General features: G+C 42.4%; 1 protein-coding gene across 1 annotated transcript in view; it reads left to right on the forward strand.

Moving 5' to 3' along the window:
* Window positions 1-728: 728 nt before the first annotated feature.
* CFAP20DC (CFAP20 domain containing) overlaps window positions 729-16,274 on the forward strand; it is a 230,109-nt gene continuing 214,563 nt past the window's right edge. Inside the window, exons 1-3 of the mRNA XM_036739445.1 lie at window positions 729-1,073; window positions 11,189-11,278; window positions 14,406-14,499. Coding sequence (XP_036595340.1) covers window positions 1,053-1,073; window positions 11,189-11,278; window positions 14,406-14,499 — 205 coding nt within the window. The 5' untranslated portion in view covers window positions 729-1,052. The remainder of the gene's footprint in view (window positions 1,074-11,188; window positions 11,279-14,405; window positions 14,500-16,274) is intronic.

A 16,274-nucleotide genomic window follows, 5' to 3' on the forward strand; every position in this document is an offset into this window, starting at 1 on the left:
TAATATAATAGAGTTGAACTAGACGGCCTCTAAGGTCCCTTCCAGCTCTGGATTTGGGTTCCTTTAAGTCATTTAACTTCCCAGGGCCTCAATTTTCTCATCTGTAAATTGAAGGAGTCGGTGTACAAGGTCTTTGTCAAGTCTGAATTTAGCCTAATCCAAACTGGTCTCAAAATTGTCTTTTCTTATACAGAGGGTAAGCTCCTTGAGGGCAAGGTTTGTTTCACTTTTGCTGTCTAGGTAGCAGGAGCTGAACAACGACCACACATGCGCAGTCCAAAATCAGCCTATACCAATGGATGCCGCTATTGAGCTCTCATGCTCAGGCCACCAAGTCACCAAGCTAAATCCAGGCTCACCTCACAGAACTAGAGTCCGGACGGCGCTGGGCGTGAGCTGCAAGAAAGCGCTCCGCCCCTTTCCCCGCCGCTTACGTCGTGCGTCCTGCCAGCCCCACCCCCTGGGCGGCCGTCGGCTCCGAGTCCGAGTACTCCCTCCCTAAGCTCCGCCCCCTATGGCGGCCTGACTGTTCCTGAGCTCCCTCCGGCCGTGCGCTCTGACGTCATCGCGCGGCTCCGCGCTCGCCCCGCCCACTGGCTATCCTCTCAGCGCCCCTCCAGCTCCCTCGCTAGCGTCCCGTCCGCCGCCTCCCTGGCTGTTGGTCTGCGCGCCACCAGAGCGCGCGCTCACTCCCAGCTCCCGCCTGGCCCCGGCGGGCGGGCCTGCGCGTTAACGTCATCGCGCTGCGCCGCGCTCGCCCCGCCCCTCGGCGCCCCGGGGCCGGGCGTTGGCGGGGCGGGGTTGCGGCTGCAGTCGGCGTCGCTCGGAGGCGGGGTCGCAGGGGCTCGTCTCCGCCCGGCTCTGCGCTGGCGGGCATGCCGTTGCTTTCTCCGGGCGCCTTGTTGTCAGAGAGTTCACAGCCGCCCCGGTGACGCGGTTTCCCCCCTCCCCCGAGATCCCGGGGCGCGGTGGGCGGGCGGGCGGCCATGCACCGGCTCGGAGGCCGGAGAGCAGCTCTCTGAGGCCCCGGCTCCGAGGCCCTCCCTGCAGGGATGTTCAAAAATGAGTACCAGGTAACCCGGAGCCTTCGGCGCCGCCCCTGCCCTGCCCCCGCCGGAGCCCCGCCTCGGACACGTGGGGGAAACTGAGGCTCGGCCCGGGCTAGCCGGGACCGCCCCGTACACGTGGGGAAACAGGCCGGGCAAGGGACGGTAGAGCATTAAGGGACCTTTTTACATGTGGGGAAACTGAGGCCCAAGGAAGCAAAGTTAGCGCGTAGAGGCTTCAGGAGCACAGGACCGAAGGGACCGGAGCTGAAAGGCATCGGGGAAACTGAGGCCCAGGGAGACTTCTCCCTAAATAGTGGGGCTGGGATTTGAACCCAGCCCCGGTGGGTCTCAGGCTCCCCGTGCTCCCGACCCCTCATTTCACCTCCCTTTCTGCTGAGCCCCAGGGGGTACAAAGCACAGCAGCCCCTGTCCCCGAGGATGCCGAGGGCCGGTGCCCTCGCGTTCCCCGCCTCAGTTTCCCCATCTTGGCAGAGATCTGGGTCTGAAGTCACAAGCAGGAGCCCCCAGCCTGCAGCAGTGTTGGGGACCCGTAGGACCGTGGATAAGTCCCCGCGTATCCAGCTTCCTTTGCTCTCCTACCAGATGAGAGGGCTTGAGCATCAGATGGTAGATTTAAGGACCCTTCCCTTTAAGAGAAGAAAACAGACCTGGAAAGTCCCCCCCCCACCAGGGGGCACCACTGGGAAAGAGCCCGGCTCTGGGGACCAGAGTGGGGGTCCTTGTGTAACCTTGGACAAGCCCCTTCCCTGGGCCTAGAATGAAGGGGAGGAAAGAGAAGATCCCCGTGCCACCCCCAGCCCTGAAATCTGGGGCCCACTACCCCGGCCTCGCCCCCAGGTGTGGTTTAGTTTCCCCGGCCCGATCTCGCTTCCCCTTCCTGGGAACGATCGGCCCACCCGTCTCCCTCCCTTTGTTGTATCTGCCTCTTCAGCAGCACCACCTGTCTGCCTTTGCCAGCCTTCCAGTTGTGCTCTTGAGAGTGGGCCCATATGCTCATTCTTTCATTGTGCGTCTATTGTAAAGGCAATACTAGAGGATTTTGTTTGTTCTGTATGGGTGGGAAGTGTCCATGGTGAAAATGCTAACTTTTAAAGCCTAGGTGTTCTTTCAACTTATAATTCTACCAAATCCAGTATTATACACTCCGTATAACACCATCAAAAGAGGGAGAATTACATTTCCTTCTTCCATTTCCTCTCATAGTTGTTTCTACCTTTTATCTTAAAATGACCAGAAAAATTTCTGCTTGGGGAAAAAAACCTTTCTATTTGAAAGCACAAATGGGGCTTAACAGATTTATTTAGTCAGCAAGACTTTAGTAAGTACTTACTATATGCCATTAAGTTCTTATAATAGACACTTCTCTTTCTCAAAATTAGTTATCATTCAATATTTAATTCCTGTGATTTATAATTGAAATTGTAGATAAGTCAATCAACATCTCCCTACTTTTACCCCTTAGGTTTCCTATGGGGAATGTAGATTTTACTGAGCTCTAAATGCTTTTTCACACATCTCTGTGTAGAATCGAGAAAAGAAGCAGACATGTTCTTTGTTGGTTGGTCTTTGCTTTGGGGGAAGACGAGAAACGTTGTTCAGTGTGTAATTTAAAAAAATCTTTTCCAAGAATTGGATCCAGAAATAGACTAAATGTGTGTGTACTTCATTAAGAAGCAGGTTTGTGAGGACTTGGACTCAGCTGTTAGAGGTAGCAATGCCTTGATCACATCTTTGTGATTTGGTGGTGGGCTCTTTGGTGATGAGCTTCTCAGAATAGCCCTCCTACACTCGGAGCTCTGCCAGCTTGGCAGAACCTGCCTGAGGTAGAGCCCTTCTGGTGCCTTAGGGTCACCTGATGCCATGGTGAGACATTGAGCAGACGCATGTAAACATGATCAAATCCTAGCTTTCGGATCTTGGATCTCAGCAAGTTTTATTGATTAGAATGAATGAGAAGTACATTTAAATGCTTGAGCTGGAATTTCTAAGGTCAGGGTGGCCCCTCCTCCTCATCTCCTATCACTTAGTTGTCCTCCTTTACCCCCCTCTCACGTGATGAGGTGACCTTACACCTTACTAAGGCCCGGGCCACTTGCGCAGAGCATCACATTCCATCCTTTCTCCAACAGATTGTCCCTTTTGTCATTCCTAGTCTCTGTCTGTTGGCTCATTCCCTACTGCCTATAAAAATCATCTCTTCGCCATCCTCAAAAACCCTCACTTGATCCTTCCTTCCCCGCAGTTATCCCATATCTCTTCTGCCCTTGGGTTCTCCACTTTCTCCTCTCTCCCTCTCTTGACTCCTTAGAATCTGGCTTCTGACCTCTTCATTGCACCTCCATTCCACTCTCTCCAGATCCAGTGGCCTTTTCTCAGTCCTGATTCACTTGGACCTCTCTGACCACTCCTGCCTCCTTTGCTGGATCCTCATGCAGGCCACACCCAGGTCACACCTTGCAGCAAAGATCAGCAGTGATCTCAGGAAAAATTAAGTAATGCCCCTTATTGATAAGTTAGAAGTGCATTGGGATTCAACCAAAGAGATCTAATTGGATTTGAACTTTGTCCCACCAGGTGCTGTCCTGGATCCTCTTCTCCCTCTTTACTCTAACACTTGGTGATCTCACCAGCTCCCATGGATTTTATTACTGTCCCTATGCTGAGATTCTCAGATCTACCTGCCCTTATCTCTCTGCTGACCTCTTTTCAGTCTTGCATCTCCAACTACCTTTCGGAACTTGAGATGTTCTCTAGGACTCTGTGTCTTGAACTGGATGTTCAATAGATATTTTAAACTAAACATGTTCACAATGGAACTCATTATCTTGCCCCCTAAACCCTCTCCGCCACCGCCTGCCTTCCCTGTGCCTCTGTGAGGGTCAACACCTTCATCCCAGTCCCTCAGACTCACAACCTAGGAATCCTCCTGGGCTCCTCACTCACTCTCACCTCCATATCCAAGCTGTTGCCAAGGCCTGTTGATTTCACCTTTACAACATCTCTCCAATACACCCCCTCCTTTGACATGGCGCCCACCATGAGGAGGCCTTCATCACATTGTGCCTGGACTATTGCAATAGCCCCCTGGTAGGTCTGCTTGCCTCAAGCCCCTCCCCACTCCGGTGCATCCTCCATTCAGCTACCAAAGTGACATTTGGAAAGTGTAGGTCTGACCATGTTCCCCTCCTCCACCCTCCAGCTCAGTAAGCGCCGGAGCCTCATTTGTCACCCCCAGCATCTCCTTGGTGCTTAGAGCCCTCCACTGCCAGCCACTCCCCACTCTTCTAGGATCTTTGGGATCCTGCATGTTCACTGGCTGTTCCCTAAATGTCACATTCTCAGATGTTTGTCCTTCCCTTCCTCCTTGACTTTGGCCAACTAATCAAATTGGCCAGTTTTTTCTGCTGTCAAGGTGACTTGAGCTCAGCAAAGCGCTCTTCTCCTTCCTACCCACACTGGGTATCTGCTCTCCTTGGGCACCTGTGTTCTGTCCTCTCTGGTCCCACCATCATTCTCCTTGCCGGAGAAGAAGCAGACCGAAGCAGAGTTAAGACGTGAGCTGCCGTCCCTGTTTTGAGCTCATGATTTCATTCTTCCATGTTGTAATCCCAGCCTTCCTTTGACCTTTTTTCCAGCGTACCTGAGAAACCCGATCTTTTTGTTATTATTACATTTCTTTGCAGCCTTCGTGCATCCAGAGTCTTAACTTCCTGACACTATTGATCCAGCACCATGACATATGCAGGTTATGTTTATATTCATCACCTGCCTTTCTTTTCATCTTTAGGTGTCTCTTAAAAAAATCTTCATTAGTTGACGAGTTCCCTGTCATCCTCACCAGTTTCCTTTAACTCTCTCCTTTTTTAAATTCATTAGAATTGTTTCACTATCATTAGGATTTCACTCTTGATGTCTTCCCATTCCTTCAAGTTGACTTCACTTGTTGAATTTGTCTGCAAAGTTCTATTTATATTTCATTTGAACCCTTTGATAGCACCTCTGTGTAGATCTAGAATGCGCATGATATTGTGCCTAGCTTTCCTCTCCACTATCACCGACCCTTAAGAGAGAAACTAGTTGCTTCCCCGTAAGGTTGCCATCATTTCTACCCAGAAGTCAGTTGTTCATTGTTAATGAGAACCAGATAAAGAATAAATTTTCACACAAGATGAAATGATCAGTAGCCAAGACAAGAAAGTATTAGCTACTCATGTTTGATCAACAGGTTGTCAGCAGGCTCTGACTGGTCTCCTGTCACTACTGTTTTATCTCTGTGCCAGGCTTCGGATGTTTCCCCAAATCAGAGATTCCCTTTTTCTGTCCAGGTGATCTGTAGTATATTGTCATGACCAAAATTGGTTCTTTTTTACCTATAGTGGATGTACATGTAAAGATTCTCCACCAAGCCTTCACCCTCTTCTGGTTCCTAAATTTCCTCACAGGAATGTATCTTTCTGTATCAGGTACATATAGTAAGAGTGACATCGGCCACATCTGAAAACATGTCTCATTCTGCACGTCTTGTCTCTACCACCTCTCTGCTGAATATTGAGATGTGAGCTTCGTTAGTCTTCCGAAGTCATGCTTGGTCATTTCATCGATCAGAATTCTTACATAGTTCGCAGTTGTTCTTTTCATCACTCTAGCTGTTGTGCAAATTTTCTTCCGCTCTCCTTGCTTCGATTTGCATCAGTACCTGCAAATATTCCCAGTATTCTCTGAATCTGTGCCTTTGGTCATTTGATGGTAAATTCCTTGAAGGGAGCAACTGTCTTTTGCCTCTTTTTGTATCTACAGCACTTAGCACAGTGCCTGGCACACAACAGAGGACTAATAAATGTTGATTGATTGATTCTTATAGCACAATAACATTCCATTACATTTGTGCACCAGAGTTTGTTCACCTGTTCCCTAGTTTGGTTGGCATCCACTTTGGTTCTGGTTCTTTACTATAATAAAAAGAGTTGCGACAAATATTTTTGCAAATATATGTGTTTTTTCTTTCCACCCTCTTTCCTTTTTGATGTATCAGGGTCTGCTTAGATCAAAGAGTAGGCACACTTGACTTTGGGTGTAGTTCCAAATTGCTTTCCAGGAGTGTTGGACCAGTTCACAGCTTCCCCCAACAGTAGATTAATGTGCTTCTCCTCCCATTTCACTTCCTAAAATTGCCATTTGCCTTTTTTAATCATCTTGGATAATCTGATAGGTGTATGGTAGATGTCAGAGTTGTTTTTATTTGTATTTCTCTTATTTATTAGTTGCACCATTTTTCACATGACTGTTGATAGCTTACATTTCTTCTTTTGAAAACTGCCTGTTCATATCCTTTGAGCAGTTTTCTGCTGGGGACTGGATTTTGTATTTAAGTATTTATGTTGATTCCCTATATTTCTTGGCTATGAGATAGTTATCAGAGAAATATGCTATAAAATATTATTTTCTTAGTTAACCAGCATGTCATTTGCAAAACAATAATTTTGTTTGCTCTCCTCTCTTTTTACAATAGCTTGCATATCTAGAACAACATAAAATAATAGAAATAACAGTACAAATCTTTGCTTTATCCTTCATGCTTTTGGAAAGACTCCTAGTGTTTCTTTATTACAAACAATGCGGGCTCTTGGTTTTAGATAGTTAACAGTTTACCATATTAAGGAAAGGTCCATTTATTCCTATGCTTTTAAATTTTCTCACCCACAAATGGGTATTATATGCTCTTAAAAGTCCTTTCTACCTCTGTTAACATAATTACATGATTTTTATTATTAGTGTGATCTTTATGTGTATAACTTGCTCTGTGTTTCTGGTGTAACTAAAAGTGGTCATAGCATGATCAGTTTAATAGGTTGCTGCAACCACTTTACTAGGTCCAAGTCCTGCCTCTGACACATAAGATTTTGTGATCTTGGGAAAGCCCCTTAACTTCATTTTTTTTAACTTATTATTTATTTTTTGAATATTTTTAGTTTTCAACATTGATTTCCACAAGAGTTTGAATTACAAATTCCTCCCCATTTCTACCCTCCCCCCACTCCAAGATGGCATGTATTCTGATTGCCCCATCCCCCAGTCAGCCCTCCCTTCTGTCACCCCACTCCCCCCCATCCCCTTTTCCCTTACTTTCTTGTAGGGCAAGATAGATTTCTATGCCCCATTGCCTGTATGTCTTATTTCCTAGTTGCATGCAAAAGCTTTTTTTTGAACATCTGCTTTTAAAACTTTGAGTTCCAAATTCTCTCCCCTCTTCCCTGCCCACCCACCCTCCCTAAGAAGGCAAGCAATTTGACATAGGCCACATGTGTATCATTATGCAAAACCCTTCCACAATACTCATGTTGTGAAAGACTAACTATATTTTGCTCCCTCCTATCCTGTCCCCCTTTATTCAGTTTTCTTCCATGACCCTGTCCCTTTGTGAAAGTGTTTGTTTTTGATTACTTCCTCCCCCATCTGCCCTCCCTTCTATTGTCTCCCGTTTTTTATCTCCTTCCTCCTTCTTTCCTGTGGGGTAAGATATCCAATTGAGTGTGTATGTTATTCTCTCCTCAGGCCAAATCCAAAGAGAGCAAGATTCACTCATTCCCCCTCACCTGCCCCCTCTTCCCTTCCAACGAACTGCTTTTTCTTGCCACTTTTATGCGAGAAAATTTACCCCATTCCATCTCTCCCTTTCTCCCTCTCTCACTATATTCCTCTCTCATCCCTTAATTTGATTTTTTTTAGATATCATCCCTCCATATTCAACTCACCCTGTGCCCTCTGTCTATACATATATATATATATATACATATATATACATATATATACGTATATATATATATTATATGTATATTCCCTTCAGCTACCCTGATACTGAGGTCTCATGAATTATACATATTATCTTTCCATGTAGGAATGTAAACAAAACAGTTCAGCTTTAGTAAGTCCCTTATCATTTTTCTTTCTTGTTTACCTTTTCATGCTTCTCTTGATTCTTGTGTTTGAAAGTCAGATTTTCTATTCAGCTCTGGTTTTTTCACTGAGAAAGCTTGAAAGTCCTCTACTTTATTGAAAGTCCATATTTTGCCTTGGAGCATGATACTCAGTTTTGCTGGGTAGGTGATTCTTGATTTTGATCCTAACTCCATTGACCTCTGGAATATCATATTCGAAGCCCTTCGATCCCTTAATGTAGAAGCTGCTAGATCTTGTGTTATTCTGATTGTGTTTCCACAATACTCAAATTGTTTCTTTCTAGCTTCTTGCAGTATTTTCTCCTTGATCTCAGAGCTCTGGAATTTGGCAACAATATTCCTAGGAGTTTTCTTTTTGGGATCTTTTTCAGGAGGCGATTGGTGAATTCTTTCAATTTCTATTTTAACCTCTGGCTCTAGAATATCAGGGAAGATTTCCTTGATAGTTTCTTCAAAGATTATATCTAGGCTCCTTTTTTGATCATGGCCTTCAGGTAGTCCAATAATTTTTAAATTATCTCTCCTGGATCTATTTTCCAGGTCAGTGGTTTTTCCAATGCGATATTTCACATTGTCTTCTATGTTTTCATTCCTTTGGTTTTGTTTTGTAATATCTTGATTTCTCATAAAGTCACTAGCTTCCACTTGCTCCAATCTAATTTTTAAGATAGTATTTTCTTCAGTGGTCTTTTGGACCTCCTTTTCCATTTGGCTAATTCTGCCTTTCAAGGCACTCTTCTCCTCATTGACTTTTTGGAGTTCTTTTGCCATTTGAGTTAGTCTATTTTTTAAGGTGTCATTTTTTTTTCTGTATTTTTTGGGGTCTCCTTTAGCAAGTCATTGACTTGTTTTTCATGGTTTTCTCACATCCTTCTCATTTCTCTTCCCAATTTTTCCTCTACTTTTCTAACTTGCTTTTCCAAATCTTTATTGAGCTTTTCCATGGCCTGAGACCAATCCTTGTTTTTCTTGGAGGCTTTTGATGTAGGCTCTTTGACTTTGTTGACTTCTTCTGGCTGTATGTTTTGCTCTTCTTTGTCAACAAAGAAAGATTCCAAAGTCTCAGTCTGAATCTGAGAGCATTTTCACTGCCTGTTCAAGTTCCCAGCCAACTACTTGACCCTTGAGTTTTTCGTCAGAGTATGACTGCATGTAGAGTAGAGAGTACTTTGTCCCAAGCTTGAGGGGCTGCCCTGTTGTTTTCAGAGCTATTTCTACACAGCAAGCTCTGCCACACCAGTGCTCCTCCTCCCCCAAGAACTGCCAACTTGGACCATGACTCAGATCTAAGCTGGCTCTGCACTCCTGCTCTGATCCACCACTTAATTCCTCCCACCAGGTGGGTCTGGAGCCAGAAGCAACTGCAGCTGTAGCTCTGGAAGCAGCCTCAGAGCTGTACCACCTCTGCCACCCCTAGGGCAGTGGCTAACCAGGAGCTCTTTCACTCTGTCCCCGCTGTTTTTTCCCACTAACCTTCTCTTTTGTCTTTGGTGTTTGGGGGTTGAGAAGTCTGGTAACTGCCGCAGCTCACTGATTCAGGGCGCTAAGGCCTGTTCCGCCCAGCTCCTGGTCTGGTTGGTCTGGGCGCGGCCCATGCTGGACTCTGCTTCGTTCCACTCCCAGCATGGTGTGATAGACCTTACCCAGTGACCATCCAGGCTGTCCTGGGCTAGAGCCCTGCTTTCTTTTGCTATTTCCTGGGTTCTGCAGTTCTAGAATTTGTTCAGAGCCATTTTTGATAGGTGTTCAGAGGGTCCTGGGGGAAAACTTTAGGCAAGTCCCTGCTTTCCAGCCTCCATCTTGGCTCCCAAGTTGTGCCCATTAACTTCTTAGTGCTCTAGACCATTTACAGAGTCTCAGTAATAATAACAGTAATAATAGTTGGGGCATTTTTATTAGTTTTTAAGGGTTGCATTTTCATTTTATCTACTTTTTCATTTTTAAAAATCTTTGATTTTTCATAATTTTTTTTTTAAAAATTATTGTTTTCCAGTTTCTTAAGTGCATTTCAAAAGTTTTGGTATGTTGTCTCATTATTTTATTTGATCAAATTATCTATTTCTATGATTTCTTCTTTGACTCTTGTATTCTTTGGGATCTTATTACATATATAGCTTTCATCTTATATCTTTCTTTCCTTTATCAGCCAGACTTGCAAGAAAAGATGTTCCTTTGCTTTCATGTCTGCTGTTTCCACTCTACTCTTCTTGGAAGTCATCCTATCACTCAGTTGAAACTGCCCTTTCCCAAAGTCACTAATGCTCACCTACTTGCCAAATGAGATTGCCTCTTCTCATTTTCTTCTTTCTTGACTTTTGCAGTATTTCACACTGTTGACTCCCCTCTGGATACTGTCTCTGTTCTGGGGTTTTGGAACATTGCCCTCTCTTGGTTCTCCTTCTACCTTTCTGATTGCTTCTCTTCAGTCTCCTTTGCTGGAACATCATCCATATCATATCCCCAAATTAGGGATGTCTCCCCAGGGTTCTGTCTTGGGCCCTCTTCTCTACTGGTGAAATCAGTCCTCATGGATTTAATTATATCTATGCTGATGACTCACAGACCTATGTATCCAGCCCTATGGTCTCTTTAGAGCTTCCAATCTTGTATTCACTGTCTTCTGTTGAGATCTGGATGCCTCAGAGGCATCTCAAACTCAACATTTTCAAAACTGAAGTTATCTTTCTCCTCATATGCCTCTTCCAAACTTTGCTATTTCTGTCAAGGGTATCACTATCCATCTGGTCCCCTAGGTTAGAAACTCAAGGCAGGGGTGGGGAACCTGGGGCCTTGAGGCCACATGTCACCCTCAAGGTCCTCAAGTGTGGCCCCTTAACTGAATCCAAACTTCACAGAACAAATCCCTTTAATAAAAGGATTTATTCTGTAAAACTTGGACTCAGTCAAAAGGCTACACACAAGGACCTAGTAGGCTACATGTGGGCTCGAGGCTGCAGGTTCCACCCCTGGTCAAAAATGATGCTTGCTCTCTTGACTTTCACTCTCTTTCACATTCTCAGGCTAGAGTGTAATCTCTTTTAGGATAGGGAGTTTTGTCTTTTTATATCCCAGGCTTTGTCAGGTTCCTGGTACATCATATATGCTTCATCGATACCTGTCAATTAATTTATCATTGATTGTTTATTCACCTTTATTTTGTAGGGGGGGCCATTTGTTGAAATCTTCAGTGCCCAGGGCAAAAATCCTGGAGCAAAATGGAAGATCTTTGGCAGTCCATCTGTAATTTGGAAAGTAAGTATTATAATTTAAATATAATTTCAACCTATAATTTCAGCCTATTTAAAATCATATGTGAATGTTAAGAGTGAAAGATAAGAGCTATGCATGACTTGATTATAAGATAACTTATTACTTGCACTTCTTCTAATTTCATAGTAGATGACCATTTAAATTTAATTTAACCTTTTTTAAACTTAGCATGTTGGAAATTAGATTCACTATACTTATTGTACCTTGTATACTTTTGTTTAAAAGGCCCAAGTTAATTTTGTTTTTTGCAACTTTATTGTTAATCAAAGGCATCCTAAATCACCTTTTTTTTAAATTAATTTTTTTATTAAGATTTTTTATTTTTAGTTTGTAACACTCTGTTCCACATGATTGTGAGTTCCAGATTTTCTTCCCCCCTTCTCCCCCCTACCCAAGATGACACGGAATCCAATATATCTTCTACATAAAACTTCACATTGAACTTATTTACACAATAGTCAAATTGTAAAGAAGAATTGTGACCAATGGAATGAATCATGGGAAAGAAGAAACAAAACCAAAAAAAAACAAAAACAAAAACAAAAGAAAAAAAAAGGAGAGCAAACAGTTTGCCCCTATCTGCATTCAGACTCCATAGTTCTTTCTCTGGATGTAGATAGCATTCTCCATCATGAGTCCTTTGGAGTTGTCTTTGTACCTTGCATTGCTGAAAAGAGCCAAGTCTATCAGGGTTAGTCATCACAAAATCTGTATATCTGTGGTTGTGTATAATGTTCTCCTCGTTCTGCTCCGCTTACTCAGCATTATATTGTGTAGGTTTTTCCAGGTTATTATGAAGTCCGTATCATCCCCATTTCTTATAGCACAATAGTATTCCATTACATTCATATACCACAACTTGTTCAGCCATTCCCCAATTGATGGGCATCCCCTTGATTTCCAGTTCTTTGCTTCTACAAAAAGAGCTGCTATAAATATTTTTGTACATATGGGTCCTTTTCCCACTTATGTGATCTCTGTGGGATATGACCCTAGAAGTGGTATTGCTGGGTCAAAGGGTATGCACATTTTTATAGCCCTCTGGGCATAGTTCCAAATTGCTCTCCAGAATGACTGGATCCGTTCACAACTCCAACAGCAATGTAACAGTGTTCCAATTTTCCCACATCCTCTCCAGCATTTATCATTTTCCTGTTTTGTCATTTTAGCCAATCTGACAGGAGAGGTGTGGTATCTAAGAGTTGTATTGATGTACATTTCTCTAATCAATAGTGATTTAGAGCATTTTTTTCATATGCCTATAGATATCCTTAATTTCTTCCTCTGAAAACTTCCCGTTCATATCCTTTGACCATTTCTCAATTGGGGAATGACTTGTATTTCTATAAATTTGACTCAGTTCCCTGTATGATTTAGAGATGAGGCCTTTGTCAGAGACACTAGTTGTAAAGATTTTCTCCCAGTTTTCTGCTTCCCTCCAGATCTTTGTTGCATTGGCTTTTTTTATGCAAAAACTTTTCAATTTAACATAATCAAAATTATCCATTTTGCATTTTGTAATCCTCTCTACCTCTTTTTGTGTCATGAATTCTTTTCTTTTCCATAAATCTGATAGGTAAACTATTCCTTGTTCTCCCAAATTGCTTTATAGCATCAGCCTTTATTCCTAAATCATGAACCCATTTTGACTTTATTTTGGAATATAGTGTAAGATATTGGTCTATGTCCAGTTTCTGCCCTACCATTTTCCAATTTTCCTAGCAGTTTTTGTGAAATAGTGAAATCTTAACCCAGAAGCTGGATTCTTTGGGTTTATTGAAGAGTAAATTGTTATAGTCTTGACTACTGCATCTTATGTACCTAACTTATTCCACTGATCCGTGACTCTGTTTCTTAGCCAGTACCAGGCAGTTTTGATGACTGCTGTTTTATAGTACAGTTTAATATCTGGTATGGCTAGGCCACCTTCCCTAGCATTTCTTTTCATTAATACTCTAACTATTTTAGACCTCTTGTTCTTCCAGATGAATTTTGTTATTATTTTATCCAGCTCTGTAAAATAATTTTTTGGTAGTTCGATGGTATGGCGCTGAATAAATAAATTAATTTAGGTGAAATTGTCATGTTTATTACATTAGCTCAGCCTAACCATGAGCAACTGATATTTTTCCATTTATTTAGATCTGACTTTATTTGTGTGAAAAGTGTTTCGTAATTATGTTCATACAGGCCCTGGGTTTGTCTTGGCAGATAGATTCCCAAATACTTTATGGTGTCTACAGTAACTTTAAATGGATTTTCTCTTTCTATCTCTTGCTGTTGGGCTTTGTTAGTAATGTATAGAAATGCTGAGAATTTATGTGAGTTTATTTGTAAATCACCTTTTTATGTATTTATATTCTTCATTGTAAGGAAATTTGATAGGTCAAATAAAATAATGAATTAACCTTTAGGACTTTTCGGTCCTAAATATATCATATGTTACTTGGTCCCACAACTAGTAGCAAAGGGTAACATTGCAATTTTCTTTCACTACTTCAAGGATCAGTATGGTTACACCTTCCACAGTTCAGATTGCAACTAATATCTGCTTTAGTCTTTGTGAGTTGCTGTGATTAAAAATTCAGTGACCAGTGCAACCCTCTAGCTACTCCATGCTGACCGTATGTAGTGTTTGGATGATAAGCACACAACCCATTGCCTGTTCTGTAGCTCTGGCAGACTTGACAGAGCCTTTGAGAAGCTAGAGTCATCCAAATCAGTTTGGGATTGAAGTGAAACCTCCCTGGGCTTCCTTATTCCTCTTCTACTAAGTGTCGATAACCCAGACTAAAGCAGAACAAGATTGGATTAAATTTTAAGAGCTTCCAGTTAAGAATTAGAAGATTTCCAGCAATGGAAATATTCTGGTGGTGTGGGGAAAAAAGATTCTGACATCAAAAGAGAGATCCAGTCATGAAAGCTGTGCATAATCCAGGAAGACCTACTTTGATTTTTGTACCTTTAAAAAAATTTGGCCTACTGTGGAAATCTTCTAATTTCAACTCATTTTATTGAGGAATTCTGTCTGTGGATTTGTCTTTGATTTTATAATGGAATTCAAATGGAAATATCCAATATTGTTTTCTTTTTCTTTTACATTCTCTAGGAGTTTGATAAAGAAGTTAAAAGTTTTGTCTTTGTCCTTGAAGGCAGTAGCCAGACCAACAAAATTCAGTTACCGAAGGAAAATAAACAGATTCGTAAGTATTACACCAATATGCCAAATGTTGCATTCCATTTCTTATTTATTGTTCTGCTTTTTCCACTAAAAGACAAACATATTAATGTGAAATTGAATTCATATTGTTGATTTCAAGAAGAATAATTTTTCAGAAAGTTTGCTGTGACTAGTGGAACATGTTGTAATTAGGCTAGACTTTAAATATTTCTCAAACAAGAGTTAAAATCAAATGGAAATTTTCTTCTGTGGAAAAAAGCATTTGGGAAATAGTAAATTAGGGGTTATCTTGCATCAGCTTTTAAAGAGAAATAAATTGTGCTAGGCATGAGGTATACAAAGACAAAAATGCAATAACACCTGCCCTCAAGGAACTCATGCTCTAACAGTGGAGGTGGCAGACTTCCCTGGATTGTGTTTGACTGAACATTGATATTCTTTACAATATTATATCAGGGATTACTGAAATTCCAACTCCATACAAGTCCCCCCTTTATTATATATGAAATTATTTATTTCAGGTTTCCTTCAAAGTTTACGATTTTTTATTTATGATTTTTACCTCCAGCAATGCAGACTGCAGTTCTCTCTCCCTTCAGAGGTAGTTTTATGAGTTGCTATGGACAAAAAAAAATATATTATCACCTAATGGCCAACCTCTTGTGATGATCTTCAGCTACTCCTTGGATGACCACATGTCTGTTACTGGACATTTCCAGCTTGGTAGAACCTTGCCAGATGTTGTGCTTTATTGATACAGCCTTTGAATAGCCAAGTTCACTTCCACAATAACAACAACAACTGACATTTCTGTAGCATTTACAATGTGCCAGGTGCTGTGGTCAGCACTTTACAAATATTATCTGCTTTGATCCTCACAGGCATCCTGAGAGGTAGGTGGGATGATTATGCCCATTTTATAGGTGAGGAAACTGAGGCAAATGGGATTAGGTGACTTGCCCATGGTCACATAGCTAGTAAGTGTCTGAGGCACGGTTTGAACTCAGGTCTTTCCGACTCCAGCCCTGGTGCCCTCTCTGCTACGCCACCTAGCTTTCACAACAACATGAGGCATCAGAGTAGGACTTCAGTGCAGCGGGTGAAATTGCATATATATCAAAAATATTTATTATGTATGGCAAAATTCTGATGTCAAAATAGTCTTTAGCTTAATTCCACAAGAATTTGCGAAGCAATATTCCATCAGTCAATTAACATGGATTTATTAAGCACCTATTTAGGTGCCAGGCACAGTGCTAGATGCTAGGGATACAAAGATGAGCTTACTGTGTACTGGGGAAAGGATAGACGCATAAATAGGAGTAGGAAATTGTGATGTCTGTGTGAAATTTGGAATGGGAGTCCTAACATTCACCTGACAGTAGGGATGAGGTGGCAGAGAGGAAATGACTGCTGATTTAGCCTTTGGAGGAAGGGAACTAGAACAGGGAGGAGATGACAGAGGATCCAGAGAATGAGCCAAGGCATGTAAATGGTAAAGGACACGTGTGAGTGTGGGGTGGGGGGGAGGGTATAGTAGTACCAGGAGTACAGTTTGGCTGAAACCTCGAACATGTGAAGGAGAATAGTGGTGTATAAGGACAAATGTTTAGGTTAGATCCCAGCTGTGAGACTTGGTGTGCCGATCAGTTTATACTTTGGGGAGTCATTGAAGGTTCTTGAGTAGATGAAGGAGATGATGGTAGGAATGGGTTAGGAATGGTAGGAATGAGTTAGATGTGGATCATAGATTCAAGTCAGGAGGATGTTAGGCATTCCTTAAAATAGTCCAGGTCA

Source organism: Trichosurus vulpecula, chromosome 9, assembly GCF_011100635.1.
Source record: "Trichosurus vulpecula isolate mTriVul1 chromosome 9, mTriVul1.pri, whole genome shotgun sequence".
NCBI lineage: Eukaryota > Metazoa > Chordata > Mammalia > Diprotodontia > Phalangeridae > Trichosurus > Trichosurus vulpecula.